This window comes from Platichthys flesus, chromosome 11, assembly GCF_949316205.1.
Source record: "Platichthys flesus chromosome 11, fPlaFle2.1, whole genome shotgun sequence".
Taxonomy (NCBI): Eukaryota; Metazoa; Chordata; class Actinopteri; order Pleuronectiformes; family Pleuronectidae; genus Platichthys; species Platichthys flesus.
This window is the reverse complement of record NC_084955.1, coordinates 24,283,442-24,297,707: the sequence shown is the minus strand read 5'-3', so window position 1 is coordinate 24,297,707 and position 14,266 is coordinate 24,283,442. Positions and strand designations below refer to the sequence as shown.

General features: G+C 42.5%; 3 protein-coding genes across 3 annotated transcripts; 2 read left to right on the top strand and 1 right to left on the bottom strand.

The window, feature by feature from the left end:
- Nucleotides 1-170: 170 nt before the first annotated feature.
- Nucleotides 171-2,219, bottom strand: pkdc (protein kinase-like domain containing). The gene is made up of 3 exons (XM_062398324.1): nt 2,170-2,219; nt 1,181-1,611; nt 171-923 (listed from the first exon to the last, which is right to left on the bottom strand). The coding sequence occupies exons 2-3, from the start codon at nt 1,549-1,551 to the stop codon at nt 281-283; spliced, it is 1,014 nt and encodes a 337-aa protein (XP_062254308.1). The 5' UTR covers nt 1,552-1,611; nt 2,170-2,219; the 3' UTR covers nt 171-280.
- A 1,728-nt stretch (nt 2,220-3,947) lies between these two features.
- LOC133964793 (secretory phospholipase A2 receptor-like) lies at nt 3,948-4,903 on the top strand. Its single transcript, XM_062399035.1, has 2 exons — nt 3,948-4,303; nt 4,521-4,903. Exons 1-2 carry the CDS (start codon nt 4,048-4,050, stop codon nt 4,901-4,903), a joined length of 639 nt encoding a protein of 212 aa, XP_062255019.1. The 5' UTR covers nt 3,948-4,047.
- Nucleotides 4,904-6,403: 1,500 nt separating this feature from the next.
- Nucleotides 6,404-11,966, top strand: ankmy2a (ankyrin repeat and MYND domain containing 2a). Its single transcript, XM_062399781.1, has 10 exons — nt 6,404-6,601; nt 7,058-7,122; nt 8,527-8,665; nt 8,777-8,875; nt 9,028-9,188; nt 9,414-9,628; nt 9,833-9,968; nt 10,087-10,215; nt 10,451-10,580; nt 11,066-11,966. Exons 1-10 carry the CDS (start codon nt 6,535-6,537, stop codon nt 11,194-11,196), a joined length of 1,272 nt encoding a protein of 423 aa, XP_062255765.1. The 5' UTR covers nt 6,404-6,534; the 3' UTR covers nt 11,197-11,966.
- The last annotated feature ends 2,300 nt before the right edge of the window (nt 11,967-14,266 follow it).

The following is a 14,266-nucleotide window of genomic DNA, read 5'->3' as shown; positions in this document are numbered from 1 at the left end:
TTATGAAGCACCTGTTATTTTCAAATAGAGATGCATCCCAGTCACTCTCTCATCCAGTTCTAAACATTGATAATTCCAGGAAACACAAAACCATAAACAAACAAAACCAGTGGTCGCAGGACCAAATTATTTTGAAGTTCATCAACTATAGACAAGGATAGATGAGAACATTTCTTTTTCAAAAACCTTTATTCATCCAGAAATGGTTTGATGACATTTTTTAAATATGTGAGGAATGAAAGATGTGAATTTATTTGTCTATATACAGATTTCGAGTTGATCACCTTTTCCCCACAAGCTTGCTCTTCTGTCTGGTGCTGGAATTTTCTGGCTCCGGTTTCAGTTTGTGTAAAACCTCTTTCGTCAGCTGTTTACTGTAGCGGTTGATCTTCCAGCTTCCAGGCATCCAGCCCAACAGAAAACGGTGGAAATCTGTCCAGGCAAACACAAACATCTCCCTCCACTCTGTCTCCAGAGCGGCAAAGTCCACATCTTCTTTCACAGCGAGCTTCAGTTCTGTGAAGTAGAAGTCCAGTAATCCTTGAGCCTTCCTTTCACACTCCTTTTCGTTCATGCAGCTTCCTAACAAATAAACCACGTCCTTCATCCCACAGCCTCCACCGACATACTGGAAGTCTACAGCTGCCACGTCCTGTCCGCTCGGGGAAAAACAGAAGTTGGCCAACTTGGCGTCTCCGTGAACAACGGTCTTGAAGCGACATTCGTTGAGTATCCTGTCGATGTCGCCGGCTGCCGCTTTAAGCTTGGCATCATCCATGGCCTCCAGCTCATCCGGCCGGGTCTCCAGATGCCAGTAGGTACCGACGGGCCACAGCCCCTCTGGTGCCACACCCAGGAACAGAGCATGGAAGTGGGCGAGCCAGCGGAGGCAAGCCCTTATCTCTCCGTCCTTCACACTGGTTCTGAAAAGGAAAACAAAGGCACAACATTTGGATTATTTAAAAATTTTTACTCCGGCACATTGAATTTTACATGTTAAAAAGTCCATAATGTTGAACATCTGCCTTTCTGTTTATTCTGATGTTACTTATGTCCACATCTAATGTCCAGAGGAGAAAGGTTTCTCTGTGTTTTAACACAGAAGCCAAAAGGTTGAAAATGCAATGATTTCTACATCTGTTATTGAGGAAACACAAAATACAATATTTTGTCATGGTACCTCCTCTGATCATAACCAGCCACATCCAGATCCTCCAGCACGATCAGCATCTCGTCTCCATGGGACCAGGCCGCCAGGCAGGCCGGGATGCGACAGTTCTGATTGGTGGAGTAGTTCTGGTACCAGTGTGTCTCCACCTGATAGGATGTCACTTTACGCCTGTGGGAGCGATCTGTGTTCCAGCCGCCCGGGTGCTCGGCCTCCTCCGGGAACTTGACGTGTTTGACGACCACAGACGGCCGGTCGCAGCCGTCCAGGTGCAGCCGCACGATCTCCCCATAGCCGCTCCACAGGGTCTGGATCTTTGCTCCGACGCGCAGAGACGAGGCTCCACAGGCCTGCAGGATGAGATCCTGGTTCTCCTGGTTCATGTCCCCGGTCGGAGCTGAATGAAGAGGAAGCACCGGGTCAGTACCGGTCTGAACAAGCGTCTGTAGATAAGTTTGTTATAGTCAGTGTTAGGTTTAGAGCCACAACCATTTATCTGCTGATCCTCTTACAGACAAATTATGTTTCAATACAATATATTTTTATTCAATGATTATTTAAATAGTTCACCTTTCTCTTCTTGTATATGTTGTATATCTTCTTATTTGTCTGCTAATGGGTTTGTTTCGTATATGAATGACTTTTCTATTGTTTGGACCCAGATGTTTTATTTTTCATAACAGCAACTATAGAACTATATTCCCTGTGAACATTCAGCTCTGTTTGTTTTGTTGTTATTGTATCTACCTGTTTATTGCTACTTCCTGAGAGAAATTGAATGTTCAATGTGTATAAGTGAAAACATCTGGAGTTGACTAGATGTTATTATTTGTGTTTGGACACTTCTTCATAAAAGTAAAGATAGAAAGCTTCTTTCTCTCTCACACACACACACACACACACACATACCAATCAACTCTAATATTCAATCATTCAAACTGAATACTAACTTCACTACTGCACCAAATAAACCACAACGTGATGTAAATACTCTACGTTACCTTCTGCTTCTGGTCAAATGTGTCTCTAACGACAGGAGAGAACCGGAAGTATTGTCTCTAGCCCGCTGTGTGATGTGTAAAGACACAGACATGAAATATAGTATACTGCTCCCTGCTGGACTGGAGTGCAATAACAAGTGTTTTAGTTTTTGTGTGATTAATGATTATGGCACAACAGTGAATCTACAACGTACATTTTTATTGAAAGATGAGTTATTTACTGCATCTTGTTTCTGATGTTTGCAGTCACACACACAAACACACACACACGCACACATATATATAGAACTTCTCTGGAGAAATAAGAAAAGCAGGTTTGAGCGTGAGCAGAGATCTTATTATTTTATTATACTCACCTTTAGTTTAACCTTCAAATGCTTTGGGATGAAGTTTGCATATATCTTCAGCCTGCATGGTTTTACATACCGAGGACAGATGTAATCCTCATCCTGCTGGTTTAATCCTTCCTTTGTGTGTGTGTGTGTGTGTATGTGTGTGTGTGTGTGTGTGTGTGTGTGTGTGTGTGTGTGCTGTCTATCCTTCCTCCTGCTGCCGTCTACAGTTCACCTGCACTTTAAAGCTTCTTCTGCTACGTCTACCTGTCCCCACCGCGTCGAACCAGCTGGCTCGATCATCTCACCTTACATCTCCATGAGTTTTCAGGAAGTCTTTTAATTTGAAAGTCCGTTCCTCTGTGTTCTTCCTTTGGGTCAAAAACACCTGCACATGACGTAAACCTGCATCAACACTTTCAAATTCAAGACTGGGTTTAGTTTACACTGCAAAAACTTATTTAATTTTTACTAGGGACACTAAATATGTAGGTTCAGTACAGTGATATGAAAGTAACTGTGTCACATGATCATTGCCCGTCTGGTTGGAAATCTAAGTCGGTTCAACAGAAATTTTTACAATACATATTTGTTGGGTATAATCTCAAGAGGGAATAAACGTGTGATGGCATACAATTACCAGGTTGCTCAAATGTGATTTTTTTTTTGTTGATTTAACACAAAAAGAAACTAATTCAGTAGATCCTGCAGCAAATTACACACACTCATAAATATCAGTCCCTTAAACACGACAGATTTTTCATAAATATCCATTAAGTCTTATCTCACAATGTAAAAAACATAGGATCTATGCCCTGATCCATCTTAAGGTCACCATCCAAATTGATTAGCATAAAGTTTTTGTTTTTCTTAGCACTTGCTTTCCATGTGTTTTACATCTTGAGGAAACGAAGGTTCTCAAAGCAAATGATTTGATTTGATTTCACGTCATCGCACAATGACGTGAAATCAATAAAATGAAACGATCATTGTTGGGACCTGCTGAAGGAATATCACACGAGTAAATCCTTGTTCCCCTGTTTTGCTGAACTTCATCACAGCGATGGAAAAGATTTTTCATCTCATCCTACTTCTTCCAGGTGAGTGATGCACCTCATATTTGGATATCAGCCTTCGTAATTTTTCTATTTATTGCACACTCCCTTCATAATATCTTCTTTTAGGAGTTGTACAAGTGGCAGCTTGTGTTTCTTGAAGATGTTTCTCTTCTCTTCCAAAAGGCTTCTTCACTTCTTACTGACGATGGGAGGTTTTCAGGTGATACAGACCCACAGAGGTTGAATCCCTGCAAACCCCCCATGAATCTGTAAGAAATCAAGAAGCCTTTTGGATGAGCAGTGAAACAGACACAGAAGAAAGTCCACTTGCCTTCACAGTTAACACAAGATGTGTTAACATTTCTCCCACAGGGCTGTGCACTCTGTGTACGTCTCTCCCCCAGCATCATTTCGTTTTTGTTCGAACCCCAAAAACCTGGCTTGAGGCTCAGAGCTACTGCAGGAGCAAGTGTGTGGACCTGGCCACCATGGACGACCTGGGAGAGATGAGCACGGCGCTGACAGCTGTCGAGGGACAATACGATGACGCCGTGTGGATAGGGCTCAGTAAAGGAAACCTGATGAAGTGGCACTGGTCCCTGTCGGACAAAGATTTCTACAAGGAAGGAGAAAGGGATTATTTGCAATGGGGCAGCAATCAACCATACAACTGTGGTTCTCAAAAATATGGGAAATTATATCGAATGCACTGTAACACTCTGCTGTACGCGGTATGCTTTGATGGTGAGTTTGTGACGCATGAATGGATGGACACATTGATTGTGAAAGATGGATGAAAGGGTCTGGCCGATGGACGGACAGACAGGTAGATAGAAGGATGGATGGATGGATAGACAGGTAGATAGAAGGATGGATGGATGGATAGAAAGGTAAAGATGGATACAATAATTTCAACATTGAACGTACACAAAACTGCGATTCTGTGTTTTTTTGTCCTCAGGAGAAAAACCTGTGGGAGAACAACACGTTCTCTCGACAATGAAGATGACTTGGACAGTTGCTCGAGATTATTGCAGGAGGCAACACACAGATCTGGCAAGTGTGAGGAACGGGGAGGAGAGCCAGAGGATCCAGGAGCTGGTCGCTGGCTTAACTGTGTGGATCGGCCTCTTCAGAGACCCATGGGTGTGGTCGGACAAGACCTACTCCTCGTTGAGATTCTGGAACGCAGACGAAATCGTTCAGACATCTCAAAAAAGAACATGTGTTGCTTTGTTAAAAAGCAAATCTGGTCGATGGGGACCACGGTCATGTGACAAAACACTGCCATTCCTCTGCAACTGTGAGGAAACTGCATTTTACATTATTTGTGCTTTGGTTTAAGATATCAGCTCATAGTGAAATGTGTGTGAGTGTATGTGTGTGTCTGTGTGTGTGTGTGTGTGTGTGTGTGTGTCATCAACAGGTCCCATTGTGAGGTCCGTCTTTAAGGTGAGGCTCACATCTCAGAGCTCAGTGCTGGAGCTAAACAATCCTGAGGTGCTGGACGAGATCTTGAAACAAGTGAGTCATATGTTCGACTCCCTCCTCCTAACCCTATGCTGCTTTCACACATGCACTGAATTTCAGACATTTTTCCCCGATACTGTCAGGAGGGGTTGTTTGTGAGAACACAAATGTCAAAGTCAGTTGACCAGACGCCCGGTAAAACGTTGGCGAAATGTGATTAAAATATCCAGACAGTTGACAGATAAGACATTCTGAAACGAAACTTACAAACCTGGAAATCTGGAAATGTTCCTGTTGTTGTGAAGGCGTCTGACCCGGATGATCTCCTGCTGCAGCTAATCCCAACAGAAGCTCCTGACATGTCGGAAAACAGCAGTAGTTGTTTTTTTAAATCCGTTTTTTGTTCTTCAGTTGTACATTTAGGTAGGAATAATAAATGTACACTTCCAAAAGTTTGATTTCCTCGTCTGCTCCTCAGATCAGGCTGGAGCTGGGGAGGATGAATGCGACTGATGGTTTTTCGGTGAGATGGAAAAAGCAACCTGACGGAAGGGTTTTGATGAAGGAGCCTGACGGAGGCAAATGAAGACAGAAGAATCACAGACTGATTCTGTAACTCCCGGCAGGAGCTCGTCTGTTGTTTATGTTGATTTTACTTCTGTTTTGAATTGGGCTAATATTCTTCTAATATTATTGTCAATGTAACCCTCTGGCTTCCATAATGCTTGTTTGATGCTTTTAATGTGAAGCACTGTTGTTTTCGATTTGCTGTATGAATATCGTTGTACACTGGTGGAATAAAGAAACTCTTGCATGTTACTTACTGATTCAGAGACAATATTGATAAACTGCTAAATTAGTATATCTAAGGGAAATTCATTTATTTACTTAGTTTCTAACACCTTTTGCAAAAAGTTTCATCTGTCGAACGTTTATCGCTCTGCTATAATTTATTAATTCAATAATACTTTACAATCTAATACATTAATAATATAAATATGGACAAATAACTGTTCAACATTTTCTTTACACTGAAAATTGACCTTTACATATATATATATATATATATATTGTCAGAGTCAACTGTTTGGATGAGGTATATATATATATATATATATATATATATAATGTCATGGAACTGATTATTTCAGTTAAAGAAATGAAAAGGGGGATGAAAATCTGAATTCTACATATTTTATAGTTTCTTATTAAAATGTTTTACCATCACACATCATCCATTTATTGGGAGTTAATTTTGAGAAAACACATATTATAATTGTGTTATGTCACCATAATGATTCTGTTATTATCGGGTTGTAGTATTGTGATGTAACACCGCCCCCCCACCCCCCTGCTGACAGTGGTACAGTCCACATGACAGCTGGCCCCAGCTAGCTTTAGCAGCAGCCTCTCTCTCTCCTCTCACTCACAGCCTCGCTTCACACCGACCACACGCGTTCTGTCTGTGCCTCCAGTCCGCTGACTCTCCACCGACAACCACCGACATGTCCTCGCCGAAGAAAGGAGACTTGTCCCCCAGCGAGAAGGAACTGTTTGAGGTCATCACTGCAGGTAAGCCCCCCACCCCCATCCCCGGCTAATGCTAATCCCTCATGAAAGCATGCAGCAGCAGCTAGCCCCTGTTAGCTCAAGTTGTAATGACAGACACAAAACAACTCACTGTCAGTTCTGCTCCTTGTGAGCTGCTCTGTTTAGAGCTCTGCTAAATCACACCACTTCATTCAGTCAGTGGTTAGTTCGAGGGGTGAAGCTAACGGCAGCTAATGCTAGCTAGCAGCCAGTGATGTGTCCAGGGGCAGCTTCCTGTCTTCATCTCCACCTGTAGCACAATAAGTAGTTTGTACACAAGTGTGTTCTTTGTCAGTGTACAGCAGAGTGTGTTGTGGGTCAGTGACTGTCAGTGTGTGTAACATCACCTCGGGGTACAGGGTCTGGAGCTGTGGTATCTGCTGGTGGAGCTGCATGTTGTGTGTCATGCCTTTTTAATAAGAAGTTTTGTGTTTCTAGGAAACGTTCAGGAGGCGTCGAGGCTGCTGGGATTTAAAGATGTCAGAGTCAACTGTTTGGATGAGGTAACTCAGTGAACTATATATAGAAATGTATATATCTATATGTAAATATCTATATCTACAGATTAAAAAAGCTTTAATCCCTCCTAGCTCACGTGGGAGGAGGCTGGGGTGTTGATTTAGTGTTGAGCATTATTTTGATATGCACAGGTAAAAATCACAACATGACAATGGTGACTTAGAAAGTAGAACACTTGATTAAACATTTTTATGTTATATCAAATTAAGCTTTTAATATTTGAGGCTGATTAGATAATATACATGTTGAAATTGACTTGTTACACCAATAGAAAGTCAAAATGAGGAACACAAGTGAACAATTGCAAGTGTAAATAGAATAAATTAGGCAACAGAAATCATATACAAATTAAAATAAGTTACAGAGAATATGTACATTGCACTCGAGAAATTTCAAAGAAACTGAAAACTAAAGAAATGTACTTAAAATGCAGTGATACAGTCTGATTGCACGAGGATGTAAAGGCATTATGACTAGGGACATTTTCAAATAAATGTAATATATGTATGTATAATAAACAGATATTATTGCAAATTAGTATACATTGATCTGATTATAAGTAATAGTATAAAAACATTGTTAAATAATTTGTTCAGTTTTGGTTTAAAGGTTGAAATTGGCAGTTTTTCAGGACTGTTATTAAAAATTATCTGTTTTATTCACCTTATTACAACTTAGTACATTTTCATTCATGTCTTATATCATTCTCATATGTTCCCTGCATCAAATGACCTGGCAGGTAAACAGCTCCTCTCGTGTCTGCTCTCTGACTCGACTGTTCTCATAACTTCAGAAGTGTCATGTGTCACAAACACATCAGAGATGCTCAAGCCGCTTGTGCAACGTACGATTGTGACGCTTCAGGACGACGTGATAAGTTCCTCTAGCAGAGCTCTTCCTTTGTTTGGGGACATGTGTGAGGGACAAGAGGACTTGAGTCTTCACGCTGAAGAGCCCTGGAGGAGATCCTCCTTCTCTCTGTCTGTCGCTCTTTGTGTTCACCTGTCACCATCAGGTGTTTCACTCAGATGTTCTGTTAGGTAACTGAAGCCATGTCAGTTTCATAAGCTTCTGGAAATTTAGCTCCTTTCTTTGTAAAGTTTGAGATACAAATTTGGTTGTTTGCAGACATAATGTTGAGGAAGCAGATAACTTCTACTCCATCAATGAGTTTGATCATCTGCTGTGAAACTTAGCCGGACTAATGAGCTGTTATAGAGAATAAAGGAGTGTCACTGCAACACTGGTTTGTAACTGTTCTCAATAAAGACATGTATATTCACGTTAAAACTCTACGGTTCTTGTAGATAGCATTTAGTTCTCCTGATGAAGTGATGTGTTCGATGTGAAGTGCACAGAGCTCTTCAGCCTTCTTGTCTCGTCCACAGTACGGGATGACCCCTCTCATGCACGCTGCCTACAAAGGAAAGGCCGACATGTGCAGGTTGCTGCTGCAGCACGGAGCGGACGTGAACTGCAACGAGCACGAGCACGGGTACACGGCGCTGATGTTCGCCGGACTGTCAGGTACCAAGATAGAGTTGATCACCGCAGCAGAATTAATAAATCCTCCTCCTCTGTTGGTCTGGAAAGTCCCTCCCTGGATGTGTTGTGACTTGTCCTCCTCTGTGCCTGCAGGGAAGACTGACATCACGTGGATGATGTTGGACGCGGGGGCGGAAACGGATGTGGTCAACTCCGTCGGAAGGACCGCGGCACAAATGGCTGCCTTTGTCGGTAAGGACGTGATGTGTCCTTTAAAAAAAAGTTTTATTAGTTTAATACATCATGCACACAAAGACGAGGGACACTTGTTTACGTGAATGTAGCTCTGTCTCGACCTCAACATGTGACCCATTCATGTTTCCACTTCCTGTCTCCGTCCTCAGGGCAACACGACTGCGTCACGGTGATAAACAACTTCTTTTCCCGGGCCAGACTCGATTACTACACGAGGCCGCAGGGTTTGGAGAAGGAGCCGAAGCTGCCGTCTAAACTGGCCGGACCCCTCCACAAGGTCATCATGAGCACCAACCTGAACCCTGTCAAGGTGAGACGCCAAGAGACCAGGACTGATCATAAGAGCTTTGTAAATATATGTTCAGATTGGACCTTTTGTGTCCCTGTAAAGCTATTAAATCAAATGTTATATGAATAAACTTAACTTACATATAATGGTTGGAGGAAAAAAAAAGACTGCTCATTGAAAATTGTGTTAAAATACATGATGCACACAACGTTTTTGGTACAATTCGAGTTTCTTGTGTTTTCCCAGATGGTGATGCTGGTGAAGGAGAACCCCCTGCTGGCGGAGGTGGAGGCCCTGGAGAAGTGTCGCCGGGTGATGGAGCTCATCTGTGAGAAGTGCATCAAGCAGCAGGACATGAACGAGGTGCTGGCCATGAAGATGCACTACATCAGCTGCGTGCTGGGAAAGTGTGCGTCCTTCCTGAAGAACCGCGAGGACAAGCTTGATGGACTCATCAAGAGGCGAGTGTCATTACAGACGTCAACCATTAAAACTGAAATGTTGAATGAATCTGAGGTGGAGTAGATTTTGAGAGTATCACTGTTTGGCTGCATTCACGTAGTTTTTAGTTTTAAAACTTTTTCTTTCGATAGAGTGTTGAAGTGCTGGGTTTTTCCAACGTGAAGGTTGTCCTGATACCTCCCTGCTCTCTCTCTCTCCTGCAGTTTGCTGAAGGGCCGGGACAGCGATGGTTTCCCCGTCTATGAAGAGAAGTTCATCAGGGAATGTATTCGCAAGTTCCCTTACTGCGACGCCACTCTGCTGCAGCAGCTGGTGCGGAGCATCGCCCCCGTGGACATCGTGAGTCTGGATTCATTCATTAAAAGAGAATTCAAATTGAGTGAGAGCCTCTTCTAGAGGTTTAACTTTGTGTGTCTGGGTTTTGTTGTGATCAGGTTTTGTCGTGCTTGTCTTTCAGGGGAACGACCCCACAGCTCTGTCTGTGCTGACTCAGGCCATCACGGGTCAGGTCGGCTTCATGGACGCAGAGTTCTGTACGTCGTGTGGAGAGAAAGGAGCCGAGAAGAGATGCTCCATCTGTAAAATGGTGAGACTCAAATCTACAGCAACTAAATCAGTTTATACATGAGATTATCTTTATGTGAACAAAATGTTTTCCTTATAAACCGATGATCTGCAGAACTCTCCTTTATCTACACAGGATTATTTTTTACTTAATACAAAACAAAATTAAAGAGGAGTGACAATTTAGATTTTCCCATAAAACATGAAGAAATACTTTTCATAACTTTCTGGCTGTAATAAATCCTTTTGTCCACCAGGTGATCTACTGCGACCAGGAATGTCAGAAGATGCACTGGTTCACCCACAAGAAAGTTTGTAAGCAGCTTCAGGACCAGAGAGAGTCGCAGGAAGAAGAATCAGCCCGACTCAGGATGCAGCAGACGAAAGGTGCGTTTACATTTCTAAGACACAAATTATCGCTTGTTACAAAAGAATGTTTCACAATAAGAGGTGAATGCTTCATAATGAAGAGAAATAGCATCAATATCACGGTGATTCTAACGTTTTCAACCTTAATCTGTCTGCACACTAACTAGTGTAAGTCAGTAATGGATGCAGATATTTTTCAAAGCATCATATTTCCGCCTTATGGAGCTTTGAATTTCTAGTTTGAGCAAATATTCAGCATTATTTGCATTTAAAAACATGTTTAGGACTCGAAATCCAGTTTTCATTCCAAGTTTTTTGGCCCATTTCCTGTTATGGAAATTTGTTTTGTAGTTTAACCCTAACCCTAAACGGATGAAAACATGAACATTTCTTGTCCATTGCACGTGAGGTTCATAATAAGAAATGGCTGAGCCTAACCTCATGTTGCCCTCAGAGCATCAGAAAGGTCAGACCTCCAGTTACGAGCTGTGTTTGTGTTTCAGAGGAGAGCGATGCGGTGCAGGAGGCCACGGACTCCATACAGGAGCTGTCGGTGGAGAACAACAGTGAAGCGGCTCCTTTGAACGTCTCAGAAACCTCAGACACCCCCACCCCTGCAGCCGCTGACAACTGAGGACCATGTGACCGTCGATGTGTCAGCCGCCACCTTCTCCAGAAACACCCCCGTCCACCGACTGAGCCCTGTCAGCGACACTCGAAGCCAGACAGGGACCGGTCCGACAGGAGGGAGGAGCCTGCATATTTATTATGGCGCTGAGACTCTCACACTAAAGCCTCTAAGGAAGGTTTGTGGCACAGCCGCCAACCGTTTGTCCTTTTTTATGTTTTCTGGTAAAGTCGTCGTATGTGAATTTGAGCCCCAGTGTAGGCTGATGTGTGTGGTAGAGGTCGGTGGGAGGAGTTGAGGGTTCGAATCCACGACGGAGTGTAAATCTGCCTTAAGAAGCGATAGCAGCCTGTGTGGGGAATAACGTGACTGATGTTTGTTCACAATTTACTTGATTTGATATTGATTGGTTGTTTTTTTTGTACTGATAACCTCGTGGTAGATTGTGAGTGGACAGCGTGGCTGCACACGGATGACCAAAAATGTATATTTTTAAACATGAACGATATAATTATGGCTTTATTTTGAATTTGATAGATGACGTTAATGCTCAGGATTTTCCAAATTTCTCATTTTGCTGAATCACCTGTTGACAGAATGTTGTTGTACACGGCACAAGAAATAAACATCATGTTCATGACTTACAAACAAAACTCCTTTTACTTTGAAAAATCTGTGATAATCACTCATTATTTAACAGTGAACCGAGAAGATGAACATGTCCAACAAGACTCTGTTTGCCCTGAATTATCATTAAATAAAAACCCTCCTCATCATTTCTGCCGTAGATTTTCATATTTTACAGTTAGTATAAAAATATGTCTGCATTGAAGGTCCGTGTCCAGCAGATGGGTCTGTTTCCCCACTCAAACACAAGTTCTCACTGTGGCTCCTGGAGCTCCACAACAGCTCACAACTTTCTTTTATTGCAGCATATTTTTTACAGTTGGGCTTCAACTGATATTTGTATTGGAGTAAAAGGGAATTACATCCTGAAAATAAGTCAGGTCAAGTACAGGAACATGAAAAATATGCTTCATTACATCCGTCTGATCAGCTTAAGACTCAACACGTCTGTCCGAAACCCTGACCACATAATTCCATGCATCCTCTATGTTGCCTCTTGTTGTTGAGCGGTACATCCACTAGAGGGTAGCAAAGAGTTTCTGCCAGTAAACAAACTCTCTTCTCGAAATATTCCACCGTTGTTGAAATGTCTTCCTCGTGTCTTATGGTCGTCTTGTTTTAACTATTGGTGACACCCCCCCCCAGAGTACGGTTCCGTCAGTCCCTGAGAAGCTGCTGGTTGTTGTCTCTGGGGGAGATGATGAGAACCTCTGTGTACGTTGGGGGACACCAGAGGCCTTAGGAGACATTTTGGCCCCTGGGCCCCGCAGTAGATTGATGTGGCCATGTTTGAAATAATAGTAAAAGTAGGATATTGTCATATCGTTCTCTCCTACTATTGTTTCTCTCCTGTGGGGATCTTTTCCAAACTTTCTTTCTTTGATTTGTTCTCGGTGTTGTATGAACCCCCCCCTCCCGACCATGCACTTGTCAATATTGTATTAACCCAGCTACCTCTCATGTCCCATGAGGGTTAGGGGCAACCAAATTCCTGCTGCCGAGTTTCAGTGGGCACAGAGAGGGAGTCCGCTCTCAGCTATCTGTTTCTTTACGCAGTCAAAGTACAAAAGCCGGTTAAGGGGGGGGGGGGGGGTCATATTCCCGTTTCAGCATTCAGGCAGTGCGGCTCTCAGAAGAGGCTCAGAGGGGCGTCAGAGTGTGAACAGTGTCCTGAGAGGAGCCGACCATGTTGTCCTTTATCTTCTCTCGGAAGTGGAGTGAATGAGCCTCTGGTGTCAAACAGGAACAACAACAGACACTGAGGGTGAAGGTTAACAACAGACACGGGTCAGTTTCAAAACCTAAATCTGTGGAGGAACAATTCCATTTACTCCAGTTTTAAAGCTCTGATGCTCCAGTATTTCTGGTCCCTTTACATTTACATCTCATTTATTTCCTTCCCTCTGTCCTCCTTCTTCCTTCTCTTCTGTAATTCATCACTTCTGTCTTCCTATCTTCTTCCTTCTCTTTTGGACCTTTACTCTATTACCTAATTTCCTGCTCTTCTTTCTTTCCTCGGTCATATGATATATTTCCTTTCTTTCTAATCTTACAGTTTTCCTTGGCCAATTTCTTTCCTTCTTACTTTTCTTTCCTTCTTTCTCTCCTTGCTTTTTTTTTCCAATTTCATTTTTTCATTCTTTCCTAAATTCATAATTTTTCTTACTTTTTCCTTTTTCTTGAAAATCTTATATCCAGAAAACAACATAAATTGGAGCTATTCAATATTCACCTGCAAAACTAAACTCCTCTCTATCTCTTACGAGTGTGTCCTCACTTTTCCCTGAACTTTATCTTCAGTTTAAACTTTGTGTTGTTGCTGATTTCAGTTTGTTTGTCTCACTGCTGATTCCACTGATAACCTTTCACTCCGAAAAAAGACCTCAGGCCTCCTCCTCCATCTTCTCCATCGTGAAAGAGTCTGTTTGATCTGTGGATCAGATTTCACTCACATGAGCAACGATTAGTGTCCGTGCACGACACAGCTTTTCAAATCAGTGAGACGAGTAATTATATCTCCTCTTGTTTAGTGCGGTTGACGCACAAAGACTCCAGTTAGTCCGAGCACTTCAGAGCTTTAGACGTGTCACTGAGAGGAGCTGAGGCAGCAGGAGGAAGTCACACACACACAGACACACAAACAATATCAGCTTTCATTCTTGGATTAAACGTGTGACCGAGAAGGGAAGCCAAAGTCATAGACCTGTCCTCCTCCATGTTATCAGATGGGACATAAGCCAAACTACAAAGTCAAAGCAGACTTCAAAAATGTTTTTCTCAAAGTTTAGGTAGATGTTATCTCGCTGATGTTCAGGGGGTCATGTTCTTTAATATGTTATTTGTTGATATAAAAACGAGGTGAAATGTCATGATTGACAGTTAATCCAATCATCATCATCATCATCATCATCATCATCATCATCATCATCATTATCACTATACTCATCAT

What these genes read in the sequence shown, in the direction of transcription:
- pkdc (XM_062398324.1), bottom strand. Translation starts at nt 1,551, where the DNA reads ATGAACCAGGAGAACCAGGATCTCATCCTGCAGGCCTGTGGAGCCTCG. An exon ending in GCTGGTTATGATCAGAGGAG is followed by an intron (nt 924 to 1,180) that starts GTACCATGACAA and finishes TTTCCTTTTCAG; the next exon opens with AACCAGTGTGAAGGACGGAG.
- ankmy2a (XM_062399781.1), top strand. Translation starts at nt 6,535, where the DNA reads ATGTCCTCGCCGAAGAAAGGAGACTTGTCCCCCAGCGAGAAGGAACTG. An exon ending in GAGTCAACTGTTTGGATGAG is followed by an intron (nt 7,123 to 8,526) that starts GTAACTCAGTGA and finishes TCTCGTCCACAG; the next exon opens with TACGGGATGACCCCTCTCAT. An exon ending in GATGCTCCATCTGTAAAATG is followed by an intron (nt 10,216 to 10,450) that starts GTGAGACTCAAA and finishes TTTGTCCACCAG; the next exon opens with GTGATCTACTGCGACCAGGA.
- LOC133964793 (XM_062399035.1), top strand. Translation starts at nt 4,048, where the DNA reads ATGGACGACCTGGGAGAGATGAGCACGGCGCTGACAGCTGTCGAGGGA. An exon ending in GTACGCGGTATGCTTTGATG is followed by an intron (nt 4,304 to 4,520) that starts GTGAGTTTGTGA and finishes TTTTGTCCTCAG; the next exon opens with GAGAAAAACCTGTGGGAGAA.